The sequence below is a fragment of the Erpetoichthys calabaricus genome, chromosome 4 (assembly GCF_900747795.2).
Source record: "Erpetoichthys calabaricus chromosome 4, fErpCal1.3, whole genome shotgun sequence".
Taxonomy (NCBI): Eukaryota; Metazoa; Chordata; class Cladistia; order Polypteriformes; family Polypteridae; genus Erpetoichthys; species Erpetoichthys calabaricus.
The window spans coordinates 56,051,987-56,076,753 of NC_041397.2; the positions used below are offsets into that span (position 1 = coordinate 56,051,987).

General features: G+C 40.0%; 1 protein-coding gene across 2 annotated transcripts in view; it reads right to left on the reverse strand.

Moving 5' to 3' along the window:
* pan3 (poly(A) specific ribonuclease subunit PAN3) overlaps positions 1 to 24,169 on the reverse strand; it is a 206,829-nt gene extending 182,660 nt beyond the window's left edge. For both annotated transcript variants that reach the window (XM_028799486.2, XM_028799485.2), the window contains exon 1: positions 23,395 to 24,169. In XM_028799486.2, coding sequence (XP_028655319.2) covers positions 23,395 to 23,803 — 409 coding nt within the window. In that variant the 5' untranslated portion in view covers positions 23,804 to 24,169. The remainder of the gene's footprint in view (positions 1 to 23,394) is intronic.
* Between the last annotated feature and the right edge of the window lie 598 nt (positions 24,170 to 24,767).

The window sequence follows — 24,767 nt, forward strand, 5'->3', positions numbered from 1 at the left end:
GAGCAGGGGGGCTGTTCGCACACCTAGACGATACGGACGCTCGTCTAAAAATGCTGAAAGATTATCTTCACGTTGCTACCTTCTGTGTGCAGCTTTTAAGTATGCTGCATGGTGCTTCGCATACTTAAAAGCTCAAAGGGCACGTATTGATTTTTTTATCTGTCTCTCTCTCCCTCTCCCTGCTCCTGACGGAGGGGGTGTGAGCTGCCGCCTTCAACAGCTTTGTGCCGCGGTGCTTCGCATACTTACAAGCCAAACAGCCCTATTGATTTGTTTGCTTTACTCTCTGTTTCCTTTGAAGAGGAAGATATGTTTGCATTCTTTTAATTGTGAGACAGAACTGTCATCTCTGTCTTGTCATGGAGCACAGTTTAAACTTTTAAAAAAGAGACAAATGTTTGTTTGCAGTGTTTGAATAACGTTCCTGTCTCTCTACAACCTCCTGTGTTTCTGCGCAAATCTGTGACCCAAGCATGACAATATAAAAATAACCATATAAACATATGGTTTCTACTTCGCGGATTTTCTTATTTCGCGGGTGGCTCTGGAACGCAACCCCCGCGATGGAGGAGGGATTACTGTAATCTCTTTTTCACATGCTACTGTTGTTTCTTTGATAACATTGCACAACAAAGTTTTTCCTTCTTGAACACTATTGGGTGTTTCTTATAGATTTTTGGGTGCTGATCACGAATATCACATGAAAATTTACCCATCACGTACCGTTTCAGAGAAATCTTCAGTTTTGTCATGATTTTTTCTTATATTTGTATCCAAACATTTTCACTCCAGTAAGTGACTTATCAACAACAGTTTGTGCAGCCTGGGCATGTCCACGCATGGAATCAGGCCAGGTTGGAAGCTGTTCTGTGGAAGTTGACATCCTGGGCAGGTCTGAATGAGCTTGACACTGTCTCAGCATGCTATAAAGGTGGCTTGCACACACCGATCCTGCTCATTTGGTTAATATAGATAGTCAGTGTGTATGTATAGTATCAGTATAGTAAAGTATAGTATCTGTAGCAATATAACAGTAAGTAAGCTTGATGCTATAGACGTTTTGGTGTCGGGTGATACGCCTCGTTAATGTCATAACAGCCAGGATACATTCTGCTATATCTGTGGCGAATATACACTTGTGCCTCAGAGACGCTGGACGACTGCTATTGTGAAGAAAGCTTATCATCTGTATTTTAGCTGCAAAATTGGTGATCAAGACAAGGAATGGGCACCTCACATTTGCTATGTGACATGTGCTGTCAGTCTGAGAACCTGGCTCAGAGGCACTCGAAAGATGATGCTGTTTGCTGTTTTGATGATATGGCGAGAACAGAAAGACCATGTGACGGACTGTTACTTCTGTTTGACTAATGAGTCTGGTCAAAAACAAGAAGTCAATTGAATATCCTCATCTTCCTTCAGCAATGAGACCCATGCCACATGACGACAGTCTTCCAATTCTGAAACCACCAGAGGATTGGACCTTAGACGAACCAGATGAAGAAACTGCAATGCAGGGTACTGACAGTGACATTGACCTGGATTTTGAACCGTGCTCATCAGGCGATCCACATCTGATAACACAGTCCAAATTGAATGATTTGGTCAGAGATTTGGGTCTGTCAAAAGCAAAAGCCGAGCTGCTGGGTTCGAGACTGCAGGAATGGTGTTTGCCGTCACCAGGTACGAAAATTTCTGTGTTTCGAGGCCGACATCATGATATAACCAAATTTTTTGCACAAGTCAACAGTCTCATGACATTGAAGGATTGTTCTTGGCCCTGGATTGTGATCACAACCCAGAAGAGTGGCATCTCTTGATTGATGAATCAATGTTAAGCCTGAAAGCTGTTCTGCTACACAATGGCAACGTTTATCCTTCAGTGCCTGTTGGCTATGCAGCACACATGAAAGAAACGTATGAGAATATGGAGCTGTTGCTAAAGCACGTCCAGTATAGCAGGTACAACTGGAATATCTGTGGAGATCTTAAAGTCGTTGCTCTGTTACTAGGACTGCAGCTCGTCTATGCAAAATACTGTTGTTTCATCTGTGAATGGGACAGCTGTGCCAGAGTCGCAATATTCTCAACAGAACTGGCCACTCCGTAAAAAGTTAGTTCCAGGACAGAAAAATGTGACACATGAATCGCTTGTTGACCCGGCAAAGATATTTATGCCTCCTCTTCACATAAAACTGGGACTCATGAAGAATTTTGTGAAAGCACTGAAAAAGGAAGGCAAAGGTTTTCATTATTTAAGACAGATGTTCCCAAGAATAACTGACACCAAGATCAAAGAGGGCATTTTTGTTGGCCCCCAGATCAGACATGTTATGAATGACAAGCAGTTTGAAGATCTGTTAGTTGGGTCAGAAAAAAATGCCTAGAAAGCCTTCAAAGATGATGTTGACAATTTTCTAGGCAATTACAGAGCCCCAAACTACATTCAGTTGAATTCTGTTCAATTTAATAGCTTATGCGAAACATAAACGTGACTAAATACGTTATTGTCAGTAAACATATAAATGTCTGTTTCTCAGAGTTCCTATGTGATGCAGTAAAACCAAAACTATATTTGTGCATACCCAGTAGGTAGCCTACCTGTCACAATTGGCAAAAAAGACGTTTCAAAAAAATTGTTTTTCAGTGTAATGCATAACTAAAACATTCAAACCATAAGAAAAAAAAAAATATCGGCCATCTGTATCGCCCAGAATTTCCATATTGATGCATCACTACTCGAGAGGAGTTGTGGTACTGTAAGAGGAAGTCGGGAGTGACAGAGAAGTACAGTGATCCCTCGCTATATCGCGCTTCGCCTTTCGCGGCTTCACTTCATCGCGGATTTTATATGTAAGCATATTTAAATATATATCGCGGATTTTTTGCTGGTTCGCGGATTTCTGCGGACAATGGGTCTTTTAATTTCTGGTACATGCTTCCTCAGTTGGTTTGCCCAGTTGATTTCATACAAGGGACGCTATTGGCAGATGGCTGAGAAGCTACCCAACTTACTTTTCTTTCTCTCTCTCTTGCGCTGACTATCTGTGATCCTGACGTAGGGGGTGTGAGCAGGGGGGCTGTTCGCACACCTAGACGATACGGACGCTCGTCTAAAAATGCTGAAAGATTATCTTCACGTTGCTACCTTCTGTGTGCAGCTTTTAAGTATGCTGCACGGTGCTTCGCATACTTAAAAGCTCAAAGGGCACGTATTGATTTTTGACTTTCTCTGTCTCTCTGTCTCTCTCTCTCTGTCTCTCTGTGTCTCTCTCTCTGTCTCTCTGTGTCTCTCTCTCTGTCTCTCTGTGTCTCTCTCTCTGTCTCTCTGTGTCTCTCTCTCTCTCTCTCTCTCTCTCTCTGTGTCTCTCTCTGACGGAGGGGGTGTGATCTGCCGCCTTCAACAGCTTTGTACCGGCGGTGCTTCGCATACTTAAACCAAACAGCCCTATTGATTTGTTTGCTTTCCTCTCTGTTTCCTTTGAAGAGGAAGATATGTTTGCATTCTTTTAATTGTGAGACAGAACTGTAATCTCTGTCTTGTCATGGAGCACAGTTTAAACTTTTGAAAAAGAGACAAATGTTTGTTTGCAGTGTTTGAATAACGTTCCTGTCTTTCTACAACCTCCTGTGTTTCTGCGCAAATCTGTGAACCAAGCATGACAATATAAAAATAACCATATAAACATATGGTTTCTACTTCGCGGATTTTCTTATTTCGCGGGTGGCTCTGGAACGCAACCCCCGCGATGGAGGAGGGATTACTGTATGTCAGAATTGTACAGGATATGTACGAGGGATGTGCGACAGTGGCGAGGACTGCGGTAGGAGTGACAGATGTATTCAACGTGGTGGTGGAATTACATCAAGGATCAGCTCTGAGCCCTTTCTTATTTACAATGGTGATGGTGATGTCAGATGAGATTAGTCAGAGGAGTCCCCGTGGACTACAATATTTGCTGATGACATTGTGATCTGTAGCAACAGTAGGGAGCAGGTTGAGGAAACCCTGGAGAGGTGAAGGTATGCTCTAGAGAGGAGAGTAATGAAAGTCAACAGGGACAAGACAGAATACACGTGTGTAAATGAGGAGGTCGTCAGTGGAATGGTGAGGATGCAGGGAGTAGAGTTGGCGAAGGTGGATGAGTTTAAATACTTGGGATCAACAGTACAGAGTAACAGGAATTGTAGAAAAGAGGTGAAAAAGAGAGCACAGGCAGGGTGTAATGGGTGGAGAGGAGTGTCAGGAGTAATTTGTAACAGACTGGTATCAGCAAGAGTGAAAGGGAAGGTCTATAGGACGGTAGTGAGACCATCTATGTTATATGGGTTGGAGACGGTAGCACTGACCAAAAAACAGGAGACAGAGCTGGAGGCGAACAGTTAAAGACGCTAAGATTTGCATTGGGTGAGATGAGGATGGATAGGATTATGAACAAGTACATTAGAGGGTCAGCTCAAGTTGGACGGTTTGGAGACAAAGTCAGAGAGGCAAGATTGCGTTGGTTTGGAAATGTGCAGAGGAGAGATGCTGGGTATACTGGGGGAAAAAAGATGCTAGGGATAGAGCTGCCAGGCAAGAGGAAAAGAGGAAGGCCTAAAAGAAGGTTGACGGATATGGTGAAAGAGGACAGAAACCCCCAACAGGAGCAGCCTAAAGGATAAGAAGAAGAATTGACAATCAGTGACCACCGCAACATACTGTGCTATGCCTAGAGAGAAAATGAAACCTGCAATTGGCAGCAAAAGAAGAGGAACACATTTAAAAATACTCCCGCTGCTCCTTGACAATGCACACATGCACAAAATTGGAGGCAATACAACGGCTTTGGTCTGAATATCTTCCACATCCCCTTTACAGCCCTAATCTAGCATTATGCAACTACCACATCTTCTGTCCATTTAAAGAGGCTCTACACAATCACAGGTTCATCTCTGATGATGAGGTTAAGGAAAGGGTGCAGATATGAATTCAGGAGCAGCTGAAATGATTCTTCTCCCAAAGAATGAAGAAGTTAGTGGAACGATAAATGAAGTGCATTGACATGCAGGGAGACTACGTGGAAGAGTAATATAACATGTTCATCTGCTCACAGTTACTGATATTAAAGTTGCCATTAGTTTTTTATAATTTCCTGTATTGTACATATTCATTCTCTAATTAGCTTAGCGATGTGGTAAGTGCACTCTATTGCAATTATGAAGTTTGGGGGGGGGGGGGGGGGAAACAACATTATCTGTTGCCACTGATACAGCTTTGGATAAATGCATTTTATAAAGATTCACTTGCAAAAAAAAAAAAACAATCAAATTGATGCAAACATTTTGCACAGTGGTCAGGTATTTGCTGCAGTGAGTTGACTTCTCAATGTATGGTTTCAACTAATTGCATATAAATTTGTTTATTGCAAGTCTATAGTTGTCACGAAATGTCAAGAGGTTTGTGCAGTCCCTTTAACCATGTTACAGACAATCCAAGCTCCCTCATTCATTGAATTTTCAAGGAATAGACACGCAATGGATTATTCCACAGGGCTGTTGAAACCAAACAGACTTTAATGTGTAGAATGTAACCCCAAACATCTGTATGAAAATCATCATCACCCACCAGTCCCAACAAAATAGCATTACCTGACATATCCTCAATCACAAAACATTTAGTATTTTGAATATGTTACTAGTGGATAAAAAAACAATATGAACTATTATAAAATAACTAGCCATGTGCACCCAACTACGTTGCGCGTGTTAAAGTTGTCTGTGAAGGACTCCCTGTTTAAACGCGGCTGCCAGTCGTGAACTGGGCCCTTCGTCGCACAGCATTATGATTTTTTATAAGGGAAACAAAATTACAATAGAAAACCCTTGGACATTGATTCGATAGGAATGGCCTACTCGGAATCACTGTCCGAATAGTAATTATGTGGTGGTGTAGGAGCATTTCTGCTTCTCTCCGTTCACAGTCCGTCTCGTTTTCACGACGCTGTCGTTTCCTCTCTTGATCTCTTCTCAACCTTTCTCCAATCTCGCAGGTTGCTTTGTGGCAATCCAAAGAGTAAGGCAATATACATGGAGCAATGGTTATAAAAGGGGGACACATAGGTATCCAGGCTCTTTAAAGCATAAATAGGGATCACTTCACTGACAACGTGACTATCTTTTCCATTTGTCTCGCGCTGACAAAAAAAAAAAAAAAAAACAATGAACACAAATGGCATTATAATTTAAACGTGATCATTTATTCATTCTTGTCAAGTTTTTCAATAAACTGTGTAACTGTTATTGTTTTACCTTTCTGCAATGAACACCTGATTATTTTAAATGATAACGCACCAACAACGAAGCAATATTAAATATGCTACATCACCACACTGACAAAAAAGAATGTAATCACTGATGTAATTTAAGTGTTAATTCTCAATCAATAGCTTAGGTTATGCTGCCACATATGTAAGATTAATTTAAACACAAACTCTCAATTCACAACATTACACTAAGCTTCACTTTTAGTCTGGACCAGTCTAAGGTAAGATGCTTAGTTGACTTAAGTGCAACTTGCCTTAAATCTCTTTGGTGGAACTCAAATTACCTCAGATCAGTCCCACAGCTCAATTTGAACTAGGGTTACTCGATAACCGCACTTCAAGGAATTATAACTCCCGATCATATTTCCAAACGCAATAGCTCACTTATGGTTTATTTACTCTAAAAAGACTGGATAAAGTGTTAGTGCAAGTACCAGTTGCGTCATGATTTTTGACGAGACAAATACTGTTCAGCAGTAACTGTCATTGAATGATCTAAGCAGAATTTTTACAACTCCAGTCTTGATACACACATCCAGACTGACTGCGGGAAGGTTGCAGCTTGGAAAGCTGTGTTGCTACATTTGTCTAGTAACAGGAATATGGTGGAAATCATCTTCTTGAGAAGCATGGAATGTATAAAGTTAATGACTAGCAGAAAGAGTGATCATGTATGAGAAGAACATACCCATTGGAAAAGTATTTGGATCTGAAATTAAGTATTTGAGTATTTGTCAGTTTTATTACAGCAAATAAATAGTTGCAATCACATTATCCCCGTGGCTTGTTAGGTAACTAAGACTACACTGCAAACATGTAGCATAAGTGCTTGCTCACACTAATATGAACAAAAAAGGATTCCGACATGTTGGTATATACTTGGGCTTCTCGAATACCGCAAAAATCATACTTATTTCGGCAAATTTTGAAATCACAATTATTTAACATGATTATTCATTGACTTTCAAAACAATGTGTATTAATTGAAATTTAAAAAAATGTCATAACAGTGGATTTCTTTGAATCCTTAAATGTAATTCAACCGAGAAACAAGTATAATGTTCTGTAGCTTTAAGACAGTTGGGCCGTAATAAGGCTCCTAGTGTGAATGTAGTTAATTTAAGAAATTCAGTTGAAATAAAGTAAACATATTTATAACTTAGGTGACACAGTACAGTAATCCCTCGCTATATCGCGCTTCGCCTTTCGCAGCTTCACTCCATCGCGGATTTTATATGTAAGCATATTTAAATATATATCGCGGATTTTTTGCTGGTTCGCGGATTTCTGCGGACAATGGATCTTTTAATTTCTTGTACATGCTTCCTCAGTTGGTTTGCCCAGTTGATTTCATACAAGGGACGCTATTGGCAGATGGCTGAGAAGCTACCCAACTTACTTTTCTCCCTCTCTTGCTCTGAGTTTCTCTGATCCTGACGTAGGGGGATTGAGCAGGGGGGCTGTTCGCAAACCTAGACGATAAGGACGCTCGTCTAAAAATGCTGAAAGATTATCTTCACGTTGCTACCTTCTGTGCAAGCTGCTTCCTGAAGCGACATGTTGCACGGTGCTTCGCATACTTAAAAGCTCAAAGGGCACGTATTGATTTTTCAACTGTTTGTTTTTATCTGTCTCTCTCTCTCTCTCTCTCTCTCTCTCTCTGCTCCTGACAGAGGGGGTATGAGCTGCCGCCTTCAACAGCTTTGTGCCGTGGTGCTTCGCATACTTAAAAGCCAAACAGCCCTATTGATTTGTTTGCTTTTGTCTCTCTCTCTCTCTCTCTCTCTCTCTCTGACATGCTCTGCTCCTGACTCACACTCCTTTGAAGAGGAAGATATGTTTGCATTCTTTTAATTGTGAGACGGAACTGTCATCTCTGTCTTGTCATAGAGCACAGTTTAAACTTTTGAAAAAGAGACAAATGTTTGTTTGCAGTGTTTGAATAACGTTCCTGTCTCTCTAGAACCTCCTGTGTTTCTGCGCAAATCTGTGACCCAAGCATGACAATATAAAAATAACCATATAAATATATGGTTTCTACTTCGCGGATTTTCTTATTTCGCGGGTGGCTCTGGAACGCAACCCCCGCGATGGAGGAGGGATTACTGTAGTATCAAGTGATTAACACTGCCACTTTACAGATCCAGCATAAGAGGTTAAATCCAGCACCTGATTGTCTGCATGGAGTTTGCACATAAACCTTTTTTTTGATGCAAGATCAATACTTTCCAAGATACAGCCAGTTTACTGAGGGGGGCAGGGGTGTCGATTTTATCCTGCCTCACTCTTTCAAATTTCATAAGTCCATAGCTCAAGAACTAAACCACAGAGTAGGCTTAGACTTTGCACACTGGCACATTAATTGGAATAGTATGTGACAAAATTAAAACATTTGGTTCTGATGACCTTGCATGGTCAAAGAAGCCCCTTGAAATTGACCAAAATTATTTTTTGGCTTACATGTTTATGTCTCAGAAACACAAGTTTGTGACCAACACAGACTTTTGATTTTTTTCCTCATTCAGATAACTATATAGACTTTCTGAAAAAGCAATGAAAAGAAAACTGTATCGGGGATTGAAGAGCAGACCCCTCTAATCCAAAAAAAAACCATTTTGGATTACATTTTCAAAGCACCCTAAAAGGCATGTAGTAATGTGTAGAGAATTTTTAAAATGTTTTTCATTTATTCTACATTGTCCATTCTTTCTCAAAAAACAAACCTTACTTTTCTTATGCAAATCTTTCATGTTTATTTTCCATCCTAAACATAGGCTGAATGTACCATGTGTCAATAATGGTAATCATTGAGTTTTCAATCTGTAAGTTATCAAAAATGTCAACCTTTTTTTCATATCAAATGACTATGTCCTACCTCATGCTGCTGAACTGAGAATGCAATTCTCCATGGCCAAAAGTGGTATTCGAAAATACCACTGTTACATCACTACAGAAGATGGAAAACTCAAAGTCAGACAGGTGTCTGGTGAAGAGAGTCAATTGACTCACTACTGAAGCTGATGTTATTGTACTAAAGAATATTACACATTTAGCACGGTTTATAGATAACAGTATATTATATGTAAAATATATACTTAAAAAATGAGATAAAAAATGAAACCAACAGTAATAATAAATAATACCACTTCACTGGGTAGTAGCTGCACAAGGGCAGCAGCACTATGTATGAGTCTATTTCCCAGCATCAACCGAAAATTATTTAACCTGCCTTAATTTGCTTATTTTTGTTCAAAGTATTTATGGCCACTGAAAAGAAACGGTTTCTGAATCTTTTGGTCCATGCTTTCAAAGATCTATAATGCCAACAAGAGGGTAACAGTTCAAACAGGTGGTGATCAGAATGTGAAGGAAGCAGGTGCTCCTTCAGTGTAATAGGAACCACAGCACAGTGAGCTGTGTACATTGCAAAAGGTGTCGTAAATGTAGGAAGGACGGTCCTTGGGTGTGTGGGAACTGTTAATATTTGAATGTGATGATTGTATATAGCACAGAACCAACCTCTATACTATTCTGTCTCTGTATCTCCTGGAGTACAAAAGAACCACCACCATGCAGCAACAGGTGGAAACTGGGCAAGAATGGGGGGGTGAGGCAGGGGGGTGTGTGGGGAATGTGGTCACTGACTACAATCGCATGAAGGTATGCGAATGAATATAACGTGGCATTAGTGCTACAATGTTTTCCAAGATGTACAATACAGGTCATAAACTGAATTATTCCAAAATACCATATGTACTTAAGGGGGGTCGGGGGGGACAAAAAAAAAAAAAACAAATGCAGTCACTGACTACAACCGCATGAAGGTATGCGAATGAATATAATTTTGCATTAGTGCTACAATGTTTTCCAAGATGTACAATACAGGTCATAAACTGAATTATTCCAAAATATCATATATACCCAAGTCTCCCTTTTTTGTCGATGCAGCTTTGACATCATGGACTAGAAGGTGCATACTAATTCAGCGTGAGCAGGAACACTGAAAAATAAAACTGAATAAAAAAAAAAAATTCACATCCACAATCCTTCTCAGTCACGCACACCACTGACATCCACATCCACAGTTTTCCCAGTCCCAGTCTCGTTCACGCACAAGATCTGACACTGTTTTCAAATAAAGAGGTGGTACAACAAAACAAGTTTATTCGTTATACCACATCTTTATCTGAAAACAGCGTCGGCTGTGATGTGTGGGGCCAGTTACAGACACAAATCAAATGTATGTTTTTATTGTATGATATTAACAATAAGAGCAGCTCACTACTCAAAACGGTAAATTTGGGAAGCAGCCGATATTGAAACCACAACCTCTTGATTGGGAGTCAGCAGTTCTTAGCATTGCACCACGCAAGCTGTTGTATCAGCAGCCTACCGGAACCTGCTTTCTTTTTTCTTCAGTTATATTCTTGAATAAAGGTGCACTTGTTTTGCTTTACTTGTACCTTTTGTGAATGTGTTTATTTGATATTTAGATTTCAGGCTTCACACATTATACACTTCATGTCTACATTTTGTCAACTACTAAAACATGAAAAAGTTTCTGCTTTAACGATGTGTTTACATAGATTGTTGTAGACAGAGAACACACATGAATTGTATGTATTCCAAATGACGATATACTTTTTACCCTATAAAGCTCCAGGTACTTCATTCCAAAATAAACACTGAGCACTGAGAATCTTCTTTGCGAATTTAACTGTGGCAGTGGGCGGGGAGGTGCAAACGAATTTAAGGTGGGCCGGGTTTGAGAGTTTTTTTTCGTAAGCTTTGGTGTTAAGGATCACTTGTGGCTCTGGTGAGATAGCGAGAGCAGGCAATGTCTTCCAGGGTGGGCAGACAGCAGCCTGTGATTTTTTTGTGCCAAGTTTATGACTCTCTGGAGAGCCTTCTTGTCTTCTGCCGTACCATACTGTGATACAGTATGCCAGGCTGCTCTCGATGGTTGAACAATAAAGAGTCACCAATAGTTTTTGCTCCAAGTTTTTTTCCTGAATACTCTCAGAAAGTGTTCTCAGACCAGGAAAGGTTCTCTGAGATGTGGGTTCCCAGGAATTTAAAAAGTGTGCACCCTTTCCAAATAGTCTAAATTGATGGAGAGGAAAAGACAGACACGTTTTTTGAGAAAGAAGGGACCACGTAGGATACAGTTAAAATAATTTTTAAAATGTCTGGACTTTCTAACAGTGGATTAAGTCTAAAAATTAGATCCAAAATTATTTTTTTCACATATGAGAGGTCTGCTGCTCAAACCCTAATGCAGTTTCTTGTTTGTTTATAACCTTTTGAAAAGCCCTGTGTAAACATGGAAAACAAACATGGAAAAATTTCATCAAGCTGTATCAGAAGTATGCTTCCTTAATGCCTCAATACGGCAAAGCCAAGACACACAAGATTTTGTTCCCCATTTTTAATAATAATAAGTTTTATTTATGTAGTGCCTTTCATACACTCAAGGACAGTGTACAATTCAATAAGCACATTAACAAGATAGTAGAAATTACATACAAGAAAATGAATAATACTCATTGAAAAGATGTGTTTTTAACAAGAGTTTGAAATGAATAATAGATTTAGATTTTGAAGGTCTGCTCTTACCAAGGGATGTCATCTGGTCCAAACATTTTGATTTCATTACATACTATAAAAGGTTTCATTATGCAAAATTTGATCCTGCTAGATTTAGTTCTTGTGAAATTGACTAAAGCATAAATCTGTGTTTTTGCATGGAGCAGGCACCTCTGTATAACAAATCTTGCATAGTATACTGTATGTTGTTGCTCCTTGTCAAATTTCTTGAAACCAAAGTGTTTCCAAAGAACTAAATTGGTTTTACTTTTTTTTGGTGACCAAAGGCTCTCCTTCCATCATCTTGGCTCGAGATTAACTAAACACACCACACCCCAGAGGAAAATGAGTTTGCAATTTTAGTGAACAGCGAAAGCACACTGCTGGAAAAGGGTGTATTGGATTTATAACACAAGACAAAATACAAGCATCACTTCAAAACAAAATGCATCACAATAATCATTTTTTATCTTGATTATTTTGCTTTCATCATTGTTGCAAGCCAAACTTGTATCTGAAATTAAAATTTGATTAATCACTCAGGCCTGCTGGATACTGCTGCAACATTCCTTCTTATGATGACATTCCTTTATGTTGGCAAAAACATGTTATACTTTATGTATGTACACCCACACAAAACGAAAACTGAATGTAGCACCTCAATGCAGTTTCCAACCAGGTGGGCACCATGGAGTGAAAGTAGGCGGAGATATTCCTGACCTCTTGACCATTTCCCCGAGATGTCAGGTAGCTGACAAAACAGATGAAAAACCAAAGAAGTTCTTCAGTGCAAATACAGTATTTATTCTGCAGCAGGACAACAACCCCAACCATACAGCCAAAGTCATTAAGAACTGTCTTCAGTGTAAAGAAGAACAAGAAGTCCTGGAAGTGATGGTATGGCCCCCACAGAGCCCTGATCTCAACATCATCGAGTGTGTCAGAACGATGTGAGGAAGCCTACATCCACAGAAGATCTGTGGTTAGTTCTCTAAGATGTCTGGAACAACCTACCAGCAGAGTTCCTTCAAAAACTGTGCAAGTGTACCTATAAGAATTGATGCTGGTTTGAAGGCAAAAGGTAGTAACACCAAATATTAATGTGATTTAGATTTCTCTTTTGTTCATTCACTGCATTTTGTTGATTGATGAAAATAAATGAGTAACACTTCCATTTTTGAAAGCATTCTTTGTTTACAGCATTTTTTCACACCTGCCTAAAACTTTTGCACAGTACTGCATATAGCATTGACCCTCTTAGGCAGGGTTTATACTTTACGCAAAACAACGTGACGCATCCTGCAGCGGATGCTACATGTAGAAGATTCCACCAGGTGGCAGTGCGAGATATCATTACGGTGAGAAAACCTTCGGCTTCACTGTGTTGTGAATTGCCTGAAACATCCATTAAATTCTGAGGAGACCTTGCCACAATCTCTCTGAAAAGGATGGATGTTTAATGATTACATCCATCAATCCAGGGATGCGGCCATTCCAGCAAACATTGGGCAGAAACAGTCTCTGGACAGGGAATCAGCTCATCGAAAGGTAAATACAAGCAAACACACTAGGTTCATTTTAGTATCACCAAATCCCCAAACCTTAATGTCTTTGTAAGGAAACCAGAGTGCACTGTGGAAACCCACCAGGAAAACATACAAACTCCAGGCAGGGAACACCAGGGATGTGACTAACTTCGAGGCAGCAGCGCTACCGCTCCGCCACCATGCCACCCCTACATGTGTAATTATTAACTGTATTCATTATTAAAGTGAAGTATTTATCTGTAAAATGTAACATACTGTACAAACTTCAATTAATTTCATCATGAAAGTGATATCAAGTATAAATCTAAGGATTCTAAATGTGCAGAGGCTGGAATATCATAAATTTAATGTGTTCTGTGTGACGACTGCTGATTGCCACTGCTGTCGGTTCAAGAGGAAGCCCCAGAAGCACATAATGATTAACAACTGGGCCAGTTTTAAGATGAAGTTTATGATGGTCTACTTTAATGATAAAATAAACTACGAGATTAGAGTGGACATTTCGAGATTAAAAAAATAGACCTTTTCACTATGGGATTTTTTTTTCCCTCTGTGGCTCAAATACTCTTCTGTACATTCTGTTGTTGTTGTGCAGTTTACATTTTACTCTAATCACAAAACCAACTAGCGACTGGCAAGTTATATGCTGATTTAATGATTGCACATAATGAGCAAAAAATTGACAATTTCCAATCCACTGCCAAAAAAAAGATGGTGGCCAATGGCAACCTGGACACCATTAATATCAAGACCTAAATAAGTACCATTTGTTGAATAATCTTAAAAAAAAAATAAATTATGCACTTTTTTCCAATTGCTTACAATTTGGCTGTATAAATGGTTACCAGTTATGTTAAAAAAAAGTAATTTACTTTGAATAACAATTTATTTTGTACCAGACTATAATATAACAGGTATTTAAACTATCATGGATAAAATTAAAGCTTGGCTAAACTTAACAAAACTTTACAATAGAGTTATAAGATAAAACAGCCATGAGATGCACTGCAATAATCAATCACTTATACACTGCCTGGCCAAAAAAAAAGTCGCCACCTGGATTTAACTAAGCAAATAGGCACGAGCCTCCTATTGGATAATTACTGCATGGGTGATTATCTTTCAGCTGGCAACAAGTTATTTAACCCCAACTGGTGCAATGAGTTGCTTCTCATTTCTTAAACAACCATGTCGAAAAACACATCTCGTGGTCGTGGAAAAAGATGTTAGTCTGTTTGAGAAGCGTCAAATCATTGGCATGCATCAAGCAGAGAAAACATCTAAGGAGATTGCAGAAACTACTAAAATTGGGTTAAGAACTGTCCAACGCATTATTAAAAACTGGAAGGATAGTGGGGACCCATCGTCTTCGAGGAAGAAATGTGGCCGGAAAAAAGTCCTAAATGACCGTGATCGGCGACCACTTAAACGTTTGGTGAAATCAAATCGAAGAAAAACAGTAGAACTCAGGTCTATGTTTAATAGTGAAAGTAAGAGCATTTCCACACGCACAATGCGAAGGGAACTCAAGGGATTGGGACTGAACAGCTGTGTAGCCGTAAGAAAACCACTAATCAGTGAGGCAAACCGGAAAAAAAGGCTTCAATTTGCTAGGGAGCATAAAGATTGGACTCTGGAGCAATGGAAGAAGGTCATGTGGTCTGATGAGTCCAGATTTACCCTGTTCCAGAGTGATGGGCGCATCAGGGTAAGAAGAGAGGCAGATGAAGTGATGCACCCATCATGCAAGATCTTGGTGAAAAATTAATGCAACACTGAATGGAACTAAATCTTGTGACACTGCAGAAGCTTATCGAAACAATGCCACAGCGAATGCGTGCTGTAATCAAAGCTAAAGGCGGTCCAACGAAACATTAGAGTGTGTGACCTTTTTTTTTTGGTGGCGACTTTTTTTTTTGGCCAGGCAGTGTACAGTAAAACTTTAAAATCTCTCATACACTACGAAATGTTAGTTATTTGAAGGAGTCATTCTTAAAACCAGTCATTTCTGATTTGGAGTGGAAGAGAGAGGTTGTAAGGAGTGGACTTTGATATTTTTCAGTATTAAATATGGAAATGATGGTGTGCATACACTGTATGACTGGCCTGGTGGGAGCAAATGTAGCAGTATATGCGGATGCACTCTCCAAAAAACTAAGCTGCCGTCTTTCTAAAATTGCTCTCTTTGCATGCAATACCACTAAATGAACTATTAATGCACATGCCCTCTAAGTAACAGTGTTGAGCAGTACAAACTTCCAAAATGATGCCATTCCAGCATTATGCAAAACTTGGTAATGTTAGAGCAGAAAATGTGACTGAAATTGTTTTATACTGCTTTTATTAAAAGTGCTGTGTCTTTGACAAAGGCTGAGATGATGCTACTTATCTGCAACCTGATGACAAATAGGACAGCTGAAGTTAGAAATGGCAATAATTTGCTAGTAAGGCAAATGAATGGGTGAGCTTGAAGATGTAATGCCATTAGAAAACAGACACTATGAAAAAAGTGCTAATTTGTCCACAATGAGATCTAGGCATTGCACAAAGTTTAATTAATGTGCATTTCACTAGTATCTATAAGCCTTCAAAAGTATACATTATATGTACTGGTTTAATTACATAGTTCAAAAAAATTGAGAAATTAAGCCAGTATTAATGTTCACACTATCTAGAGGCAGCAGATTTTCATTCAGACCAGTTTGTTCTGTTAAGTGAAGAAACCAGATAAACAGATTGAGCTGGAAATACTTCAGTTGTGTCGGTGGGGAATGGGGTAGCAGGCTGCTTGTGCTGACTGACACATTTGCAAAACAAAGACGCCGATGAAGAGGTGCAAAGGAATTTAAGATGACCCGGCATTACAACTTTTTTCGTAGGTTTCAGGGATTCTAGTGTTAAAATGAGTTCATCAAGAACACAGGGACAGAGTTAGAAACTTATTAAGGGTAAATTTTGCACAAACATTAGGACGTTTTTCTTTACATAGTGAACCATAGACACTTGGAATATGTTACCAAGTAGCGTGGTAGACAGTAAGACTTTAGGTACTTTCAAAACTAGACTTGATGTTTTTTTTAGAACAGTTAAGTGGATAGGATTGGCAAGCTTTGTTGGGCTGAATGGCCTCTTCTCATCTAGATATTTCTAATGTTCTAATTTTCGAAAGGCAGACCAAGTTGTTTTGCACCATAAAGCTCTTTATTCTGCAGTACCATCTAGTTAGGGAACCGGGCCATGCTGAAGAGCTCCAGAACCCAGCCGAAAAAGGATAAATAAACAGGTTACACAAACACCTCAGCAGAACACTAGCAGCTTTCTGGAAGTGGAGGCTTGGGGCACAGTAAAGTGAAGGAAGTGATGGGTGGCGATGGAGGCAAACTTTTAAACAAAATAATAAGAAAGTTAGAAGCAACAACAACCCAAAATCTCTTTTTAAAAGTCACCCCAGGCTTTTTAATGCAGCATTCCTCTTACACCTCTTTAAAGTTTAATAATAAATAAAAAATTACTCCCAAAGTGCAGCTGTCAAAAGTTTTCACTCTACCAGAGATGTTTTCTTGTCTCTTTTCTTCAATTCTGCTGATTACTGCAAAGAGTAAGGTTTGAAGCTTTCCAGACACATTCCTCTTACAGCCAACACTGCCCTAAATGTGTTACATGTATAACACACCTGCTGGTATTGTACTTTTCTGGAGTGGGTTTACCTTTATCACATAAGGTACTGAAAGTATCTTGTCCACAGGGTGTTGCCACAGTTAAGGAGATTCTCCGAAAAAAAAATCAAAACCAGAAGATTAGCTGGTGTTGCTCTCTTTGGACTAACTTTTTTTTAAAGTCATAATATTCTCCAGATCCACCTGCTCTCCATCTTTATTTTATTAATGAGCTACATCTATGTTGTGTTATGTGAACCCACAAAAGCTAGATTACACTTGTACAAGATAAAAAAGTAATTCATTACTTTAATCTTGATGTTTTAATATTCTGCTCTCTGTTAAATGTTCAGGTTATTTAAGCCATTATTTGCTAATAACAACACAAGTGAATAACACTGAAGCAGTTGCCACCCTTTAGCATTCAGTGTCACTTACATCCGTGTCTGCTCTGTTGAGCGTGAATTGCCAGTTAATTTTGCACCTTATTCTTTTTAAAAATCCAAAGTTATCCATTATTTGCTTTGGAATGGTTATGCTAGTGGTTCTGGTTTATCAAAGCTGGTATTGGTACCCTGGTCAAAATGTTAGTATTGATCCAACACTACCATGCACACCTCAAGCCTAAGAAAGTTACACTGATTAACCTAATGTTTGCCACTCTACTACATTGCTTTTGAGCAATTTTGTATGTGGTACCAGTAACGGCTGGTACCACCGTGCAGTAAATACACTTTTTCTTGAACATTCATAGTTTTTATACTCTCTCTGTACATTTCACATTCATTTGCTCAGAGGTTGATGCGCTAACTGCTTCCTGAGCAGCTCTTCTTTTCTCCACCCTAGTAGCCTGCTTCTTCTCTTCTTTTGTTGGCATCTTTTTGCGTTAAAACAGATTAAGTCAGTGTTTGTGTTGCAATTACTTAGTACGTTTTCCGTACGCTTTCCTTAATTTTTCACTTAAGCTAGCACTTAAGTCTTCAATCTGCCTCAAGAATGATTTAAGATATGAAGAGGTAGGGGAAGTGATGGAGAAGGTGGTAGAGATGAGAACGTTGCCCATATACATGTGCTACACGGCCACCCTGCTGCCCCCACTGCTGAGAGTTGATTCTACAATAAAATAAAAAGAGGAATAACCTTGAGGTCAATCATCCCCCCGAAAGCGGATAGTAGACATCACATAGTATGTGTGTACCAAATTTCAGGTCAATAGGTCACAAGGTTTGTGATCTACATTTGATTTAAAATCCTGGACAGACAAACGGACAGCCATGGTAGCGTATTATATAAGAATCTTTCAAGTTTAACTTTTATATAGTTCATATGTCCTTGTATTGTTCAGATGTATGCTGGTAAATTGACCGTCAACATTAAATTAAGATGTTAAAAAGTACTAACTGCAAAAACATGAATATTAAATTTTAAAAAGTCTTATCTAATGCAACCTAATCATTGTTTTAGGCTTACTCGGCTGTTAATTTACACCACTACACAAAAGTTGGAAAAAATGGTCACTGATTCAGAATAATGCATAAATTTAACAGTTTGTTGACACTATAGGTATAAACAATAAAAATGTCAATTTGTCTTGTAAGATTTGTGGTAAGCAATAAGCTCAAATCCTACACTTTTCAAAGACAGAAACCTGCCAGAACCAAGTAGCGCAAATGTACAAAAAACATTGTGTGCACCAGATTATTTTTTTTTCAAAACAGATGGGTAAGGAAGATGATATATAGCCTTACTTCAATTTAACGTAGTACTGTATATCTGGCTAATGTATGACTTAGTCATTGCAATGGGAAATTTAAAATCAAATTAACAGAATAGATTTTAAAGTAGGCATCATGAATGTATTTATCAACGACATGAACTTACTTCTAATATACTGGGACTGCAAAACCTTTCTGACTCCTTAATCTAACTGAGCTCCAACAACAACTGTTAAAAGTGTACATTTCTTAATTTCAGTTAAGTTTTTCATGGCAATATTCTTGAAAGAACTCTGAAAAACGTTTTTCCCCAGAGAACAGTATTAATTTATTTGTTCTTAACTGCTAAACCGCAACATGTGCCACCATTTAGTTGGAACGATTGAGTGCATATTTGGGAAAATAGGTTCTAATTACAGGTAGTCCAGAAGTTATGGACATCCGACATACGACTTATGAACAGGGCCGTGGCTGCTCCTTCATCTGTCTGGGGGACGCAACACAGGCTCCTCAGTAACTGCCGCTCCGTCATCTTCGGCCTGGGGACAATGCAAGCAGTGGCTGGTGGGGGTGATTTCTCTACTTATGCAGTGTAGTGTCCCTCGAGCAGCTCCAGCTGATGAATGGGGCGGTGGGAGCCACACCCCATTCATTCTCATTGGGCGGCTGAGTGCGCAGTAAGCGGTGACCCAGGGATCATAGTCGCCGGGGCCACAGCTACCGCTCATGTGCAGGACAGAGGCTTGATGGGGCGGTTCACTGCCCGCCCACCACGCCACCATAGCTACTGCCCCGTTCGTTCTCAGTGGGCGGCTGGTGATGCTGAACAGAGGCCACTGAGGGTGAATGGGGCGGCGGCCGGCAGCATTGTATAGTGTGCCTCGGGTGGCTACCTGTTGAATGGGGGCGGTGGTGGGCGATTCACTACCCGCCTTTGGCCGTACCCTGTTCGTTCTCGGTGGGCAGACGCTGTAGGCAGCATACTGTATGCAAGTGGAGGTGACTGTGTGGTGGCGAATGGTGAATCGCCCCTCGCCACCCCCACTCATTCTCAATAGCAAGCCTGCTTGTACTGTTACGTACATAGCAGGAAGTTGTCTCTCGTTCAGTACGCCAGACGTGCTGACGAGGGGTGCCTTCCTGCTGTGATAGCGTGTACAGTGCTGTGCAGAAGAGCTCATCTTAACCGTTTGTCTTCAACCTTCAACAATGTCTCTGAAACACAAATCTGATGCAAGTGCTGGTGATACAGTAAAGAAGAGAAAAACCATGGAAAATAACATAGAAATAATAAAAAGTTCAGAGAGAGATGAAACTCCATCATTCATTGGCAAAGCACTTGGTTACAGTCGGTCAACAACAGCATTTATTAAAATAATGCACCGGTTCCGACACATACAAATTCAACTTAAGAACAAACCTACAGTCCCTATCTCGTACGTAATACGGGGACTGCCTGTATGTGTAAAAGACGCCCTTGCCCAGGGTTTATTCCTGCCTTGCGCTTTGTGCTGATTGGAACAGGCTCCAGCACCCCCCACAACCCTGTTCAGGACTAGGCAGGTTAGAAAATGACAGACGTCTGACATATTGTATATACTCGTGTACATTTTCATTTATTTATTTAATTCTACTGATTTATTGGTATTGTATTTTTTAATTGTATTAAATACACGACATATAAACTAGGGCGGCACGGTGCTGCAGTGGTAGAGCTGCTGCCTCGCAGTAAGGAGACCCGGGTTCGCTTCCCAGGTCCTCCCTGCGTGCAGTTTGCATGTTCTCCCTGTGTCTGCGTGGGTTTCCTCCGGGTGCTCCGGTTTCCTCCCACAGTCCAAAGACATGCACGTTCGGTGGATTGGCGATTCCAAATTGGCCCTAGTGTGTGTGTGTCCTGCGGTGGGTGGGCGCCCTGCCCGGGATTGGTTCCTGCCTTGTGCCCTGTGTTGGCAGGGGTTGGCTCCAGCGGACCCCCGTGGCCCTGTGTTCGGATTCAGCAGCTTGGAAAATGTATGGATGGATGGGACATATAAAGTATTGAGTTTGTGCAGAATTAAATAGTGTGAGAAACAGAATTAAATTGCATAGACTGGTATTTGGTATGGTTTTGAATCTGCCATTGAGCTGACTATGCCAGGAAAGCCTCTGGATCACAAAAAACCTATGGCCTCATGTATAAACACTGCATATGTAAAAAAATGTTGTTTCTCCCCGTTTCCCATACTCGCATCAAGATGTATAAAAACTAAACTTGATGTAATGCCACGCACATTTTGCTCTACCTGCACTTTTGCAAGTTCTGTCGACCCATGGGTTTTTAGCCACAGGAGCTTTTCAAAATGAACTGGCTGATGGATCCGAAATTTATGTGTCATCCCTGAGTCATGCTATACCAGTTGTGTAGGGTACTACTATCCGCTTGTCATCCAGATATATAAGATTTCCTTACACTGTGGTTGAACAAGCAAACATCAAATGGCAATTCGCAGCAATGTCCCGCTTTCCAAACAATCAGAACGATCGACTGCAAGCACATTGCCATAAAGGCACCTTCAGAGAATAAATCTGCTATGTAAATAGAAAGCATTTAAACTCTATTAAAGTGGAAATTAACTGTGATGTGAAAATGCATCTCATTAATGTCATGACGAGCTATACAAGTGTCTCGCCAATAATAGCAGCAGCTCACTGCTCAAACGGTGTGAGCCCCAGAATTTCACTACCTCCATTTCACATCGACTTTGATATCTGACCACTTCTTTGTTATTTTGGGCACTGTACAAATTTCTGCTTGAACTTTTGAGTGCCTCCGCCATTCTGTGCCATTCCGTCAATTTCTTTTTGTTGCTTATACCACTGCTTAAGCCATCAAATAGTATATTTTCTTTGCCTTCACTTTCAGGACCTATCTTTTGCATTCACTAAAATTCTTCTTTTTTTACATGTGCTTTTGCCATTGTCTTTTAAAAAAAACACTGAATGAAAGGGGCTATTTATATTGATTTGCATATTCAAACAGGTGAAATTTTGGGAGGAGTTGGGGTGGGGCTGTAGGCTCATGCATATGCAATTAATTGATGTTAATTGGGATTTATAAAGAGAAACTACATTGAACTTAGGCAACTTGTGTGCAATAAGCACGTAAAACAAAATTGATAGACAGATCTAAAATTATTTAGGATGGTTTATATTAAGTAAAAAAAGCATTCCAAGTGCGCTTTAATTTATATAATAAAAGGGCCAATATAGTCGATGTGTCATCCATGTAAAGTAAAAATGAACTTACTCTATGAAAAAGCCCACGGAGTTACACCTCCTAAAAATATGGACGTCTTATAAAAATAAGTTATTTAAATTCCAATGTGATGGATAAATTAAAAATTATATTAAAATCAGCCAGTGATGATGTCCCAGATTTTGAAAGAAATGTTTCAGTCTTGTATGGTATATGCCACAATTAAACAGAAAACAGTGCAAGCTGAAGACTTTTAAGTGTTCAACTGAGAGAAAATCACAATGAAATGACAAAGTATCCGGCAAAATGTGTCTGACTAAAGAGGCAGCATATATTATACTTATAGTGCTTTATTTTCAATTCTTACATTTACTTTTAGTGTATTGTACAGATGTTATCCCAAGGAAAATCAGAAATGCAAAACTCAGTGGTACTGTCTGGTTAAATCAAATTTTTAAACGTAAACCTTTCTACATGCACAGCCATGGACTTGGAAATATGTTACCAAAATGCAGCTTTATTTGAATGTATGTTTGTTACACTTTCCGTTCATGAATGAAAGGCATCAATTAATTAAACTGAGTTGCATGCTTAAAATTGGAAGGGCAGGATAACTTCAAACGCAAAAGGCAAGCCAGATAGGAAGAATTTTAGTCACACTCTTCCTGTCAGTTCAGCCAATCACAGTACTTCCGTAATAGCGCTAATTTCAGAAAGTGACAATTTCAATAAAAAGTAATAAAGAACCAAGGTGGATCACACAATCAACTCACGATGAAATTAAATGCAAAGTAAAAAAAAAACGCACTGACAAAATCGTAAAAACAACTGGCCACTACTGATACTGCCTCTCAAAGTAACATCAATGCTCGAACGATGCTCTTTACATGTTTCAGTTTCCAGACAAACGAAAGAGCATGGCCACAAAAGTGTTATTTTATATATAACACATTATAGGTGTAGTGAGTGACTAAATGATGAGAGAGAGAGAGAGAGAGAGAGAGAGAGAGAGAGAGAGAGAGAGAGAGACAGTGATACATTAACGATGTCACTGAAAAAAAAAATCTTGTAATCAAAAGCAGACGTTAATAGTGAGAACAACTTGTTCCGAAATAATATTTACCACGGATAAAAAAAATGCATTCTCCAAGTTTGTACGTGTTTGTTGACTAACAACTGAAAGATTTTTAAGTAGGCCCGAACTAAAGCCTCGATCTTGATTTTCTACCCCAAACTCGCCTAAAGGCCCGATAACATTTTCAGCCAAACATGATCCAACATGATATAATAACCTCTGGTTATAAAATCAAATAACTATTACTGTAATAGAAACAAAAAAAAAAAACTTACTAGTGAGTAGCGACGCCTCCAACCCTGGTCCAGCCGACCCCATGTTTTCGTTCTTTTTCGGCCCCACGACACCAATACTGCTTCCTGCACCGACACTTCCACCTGCACCGAGTCCTCCGCTACTACCGCCTCCTCCTCCTCCTCCAGCCCCTGCTGCTCCGGGGCTTGGCCCCGCTCCACCAAGGGTGTATCCTGAAACAGGAGCACCCGTGGACAGTGAGAGAGGTACGGGACTGCCGCCGCTGTGGAGAACCAGGCCTGCCATGGACGGGTCCTCGTGCAAGAACTGGCACTCGTCTCCATAGAAGCAAGTCTTATCCTTGGCGTAGTATCGGCAATACTTCACCTTGACACCGGGAATCCCGACTCCCGACAGCTGCACTGCTGAGGCTGGGTGTCCGCTATTCATGGCACCACTGCCTTCGCCGCTGCTGCTGCCGCCGCCGCCGCCGCCACCACCACCTCTACCGCCGGAAGAGTCTCAAACATAGAGAGAAGTCAAACAGTAAGAAGGTATTTCAAATGTTTAAAGGCACCGGTTGCTAGAGAGCAAAAAAATATCGGATGTGCATTGCTTTTTTTCTTTGTTTCAAAAATGTTAAAAAAAACACGTTATAGCACCTCAAAAAGTTGTTCGGTTAGTAAAGTTTTTTTTCTTTTCTTGTCTTCCTCAAAGGCCACGGCGCTGTTGTCTTTTTGTTTTGTTTTGCTTTTCCCTTCCTTTGGAGCCACTTCGCGGAGCATGAGCACTGCATTGCATTGTGGGTAGAAACCGATCCAACCAAAACAACAACGCGTCTGCTACTTCGCTGGGACTCCTCGAGAGAGAACCTATCATTCACGAAGATGGATCAATCAATCGCACAGCACCACCAGCAAAATAAGCACGAAGTCTCTCTGCTAACCTTTGAGGACATCGCTGTTTTATTTATCTATCTCATAAACCCCTTTTCTATCCCTTTCGTTTACGTATTTTTTCTTTCTAATCAAGTACTTATATATTTAGGTTACGAATTTCTTTCCGTCTTTAAAATAACATTTACTGAGGTATGTCTTAAAAATTGTCCGGTAGTAGCCTACCGTGGTGGCCCGCCGGATTTGGTTTCTGCCTTGTGCACAACTCTTCTGGTACCGACTCCTGTTCGCCCTGTCCCTGTCCCTGTCCCTGTACTGGGCTGTGCAAACATACACAAATGGCAAACGGGAGGACAGTAGTTTAGGAATTATTTACTAAGGGGCACCTGATGAAGGCTATGTCGTAGAAACCGATGTGTTCATAAGAATTGCTTATGAAACAATTTGAAATCACTTATTTTATTTATTTATCCACTTATTTAGCTACTTTTGATTGTTTGTTTTTTCGATACCCCGGA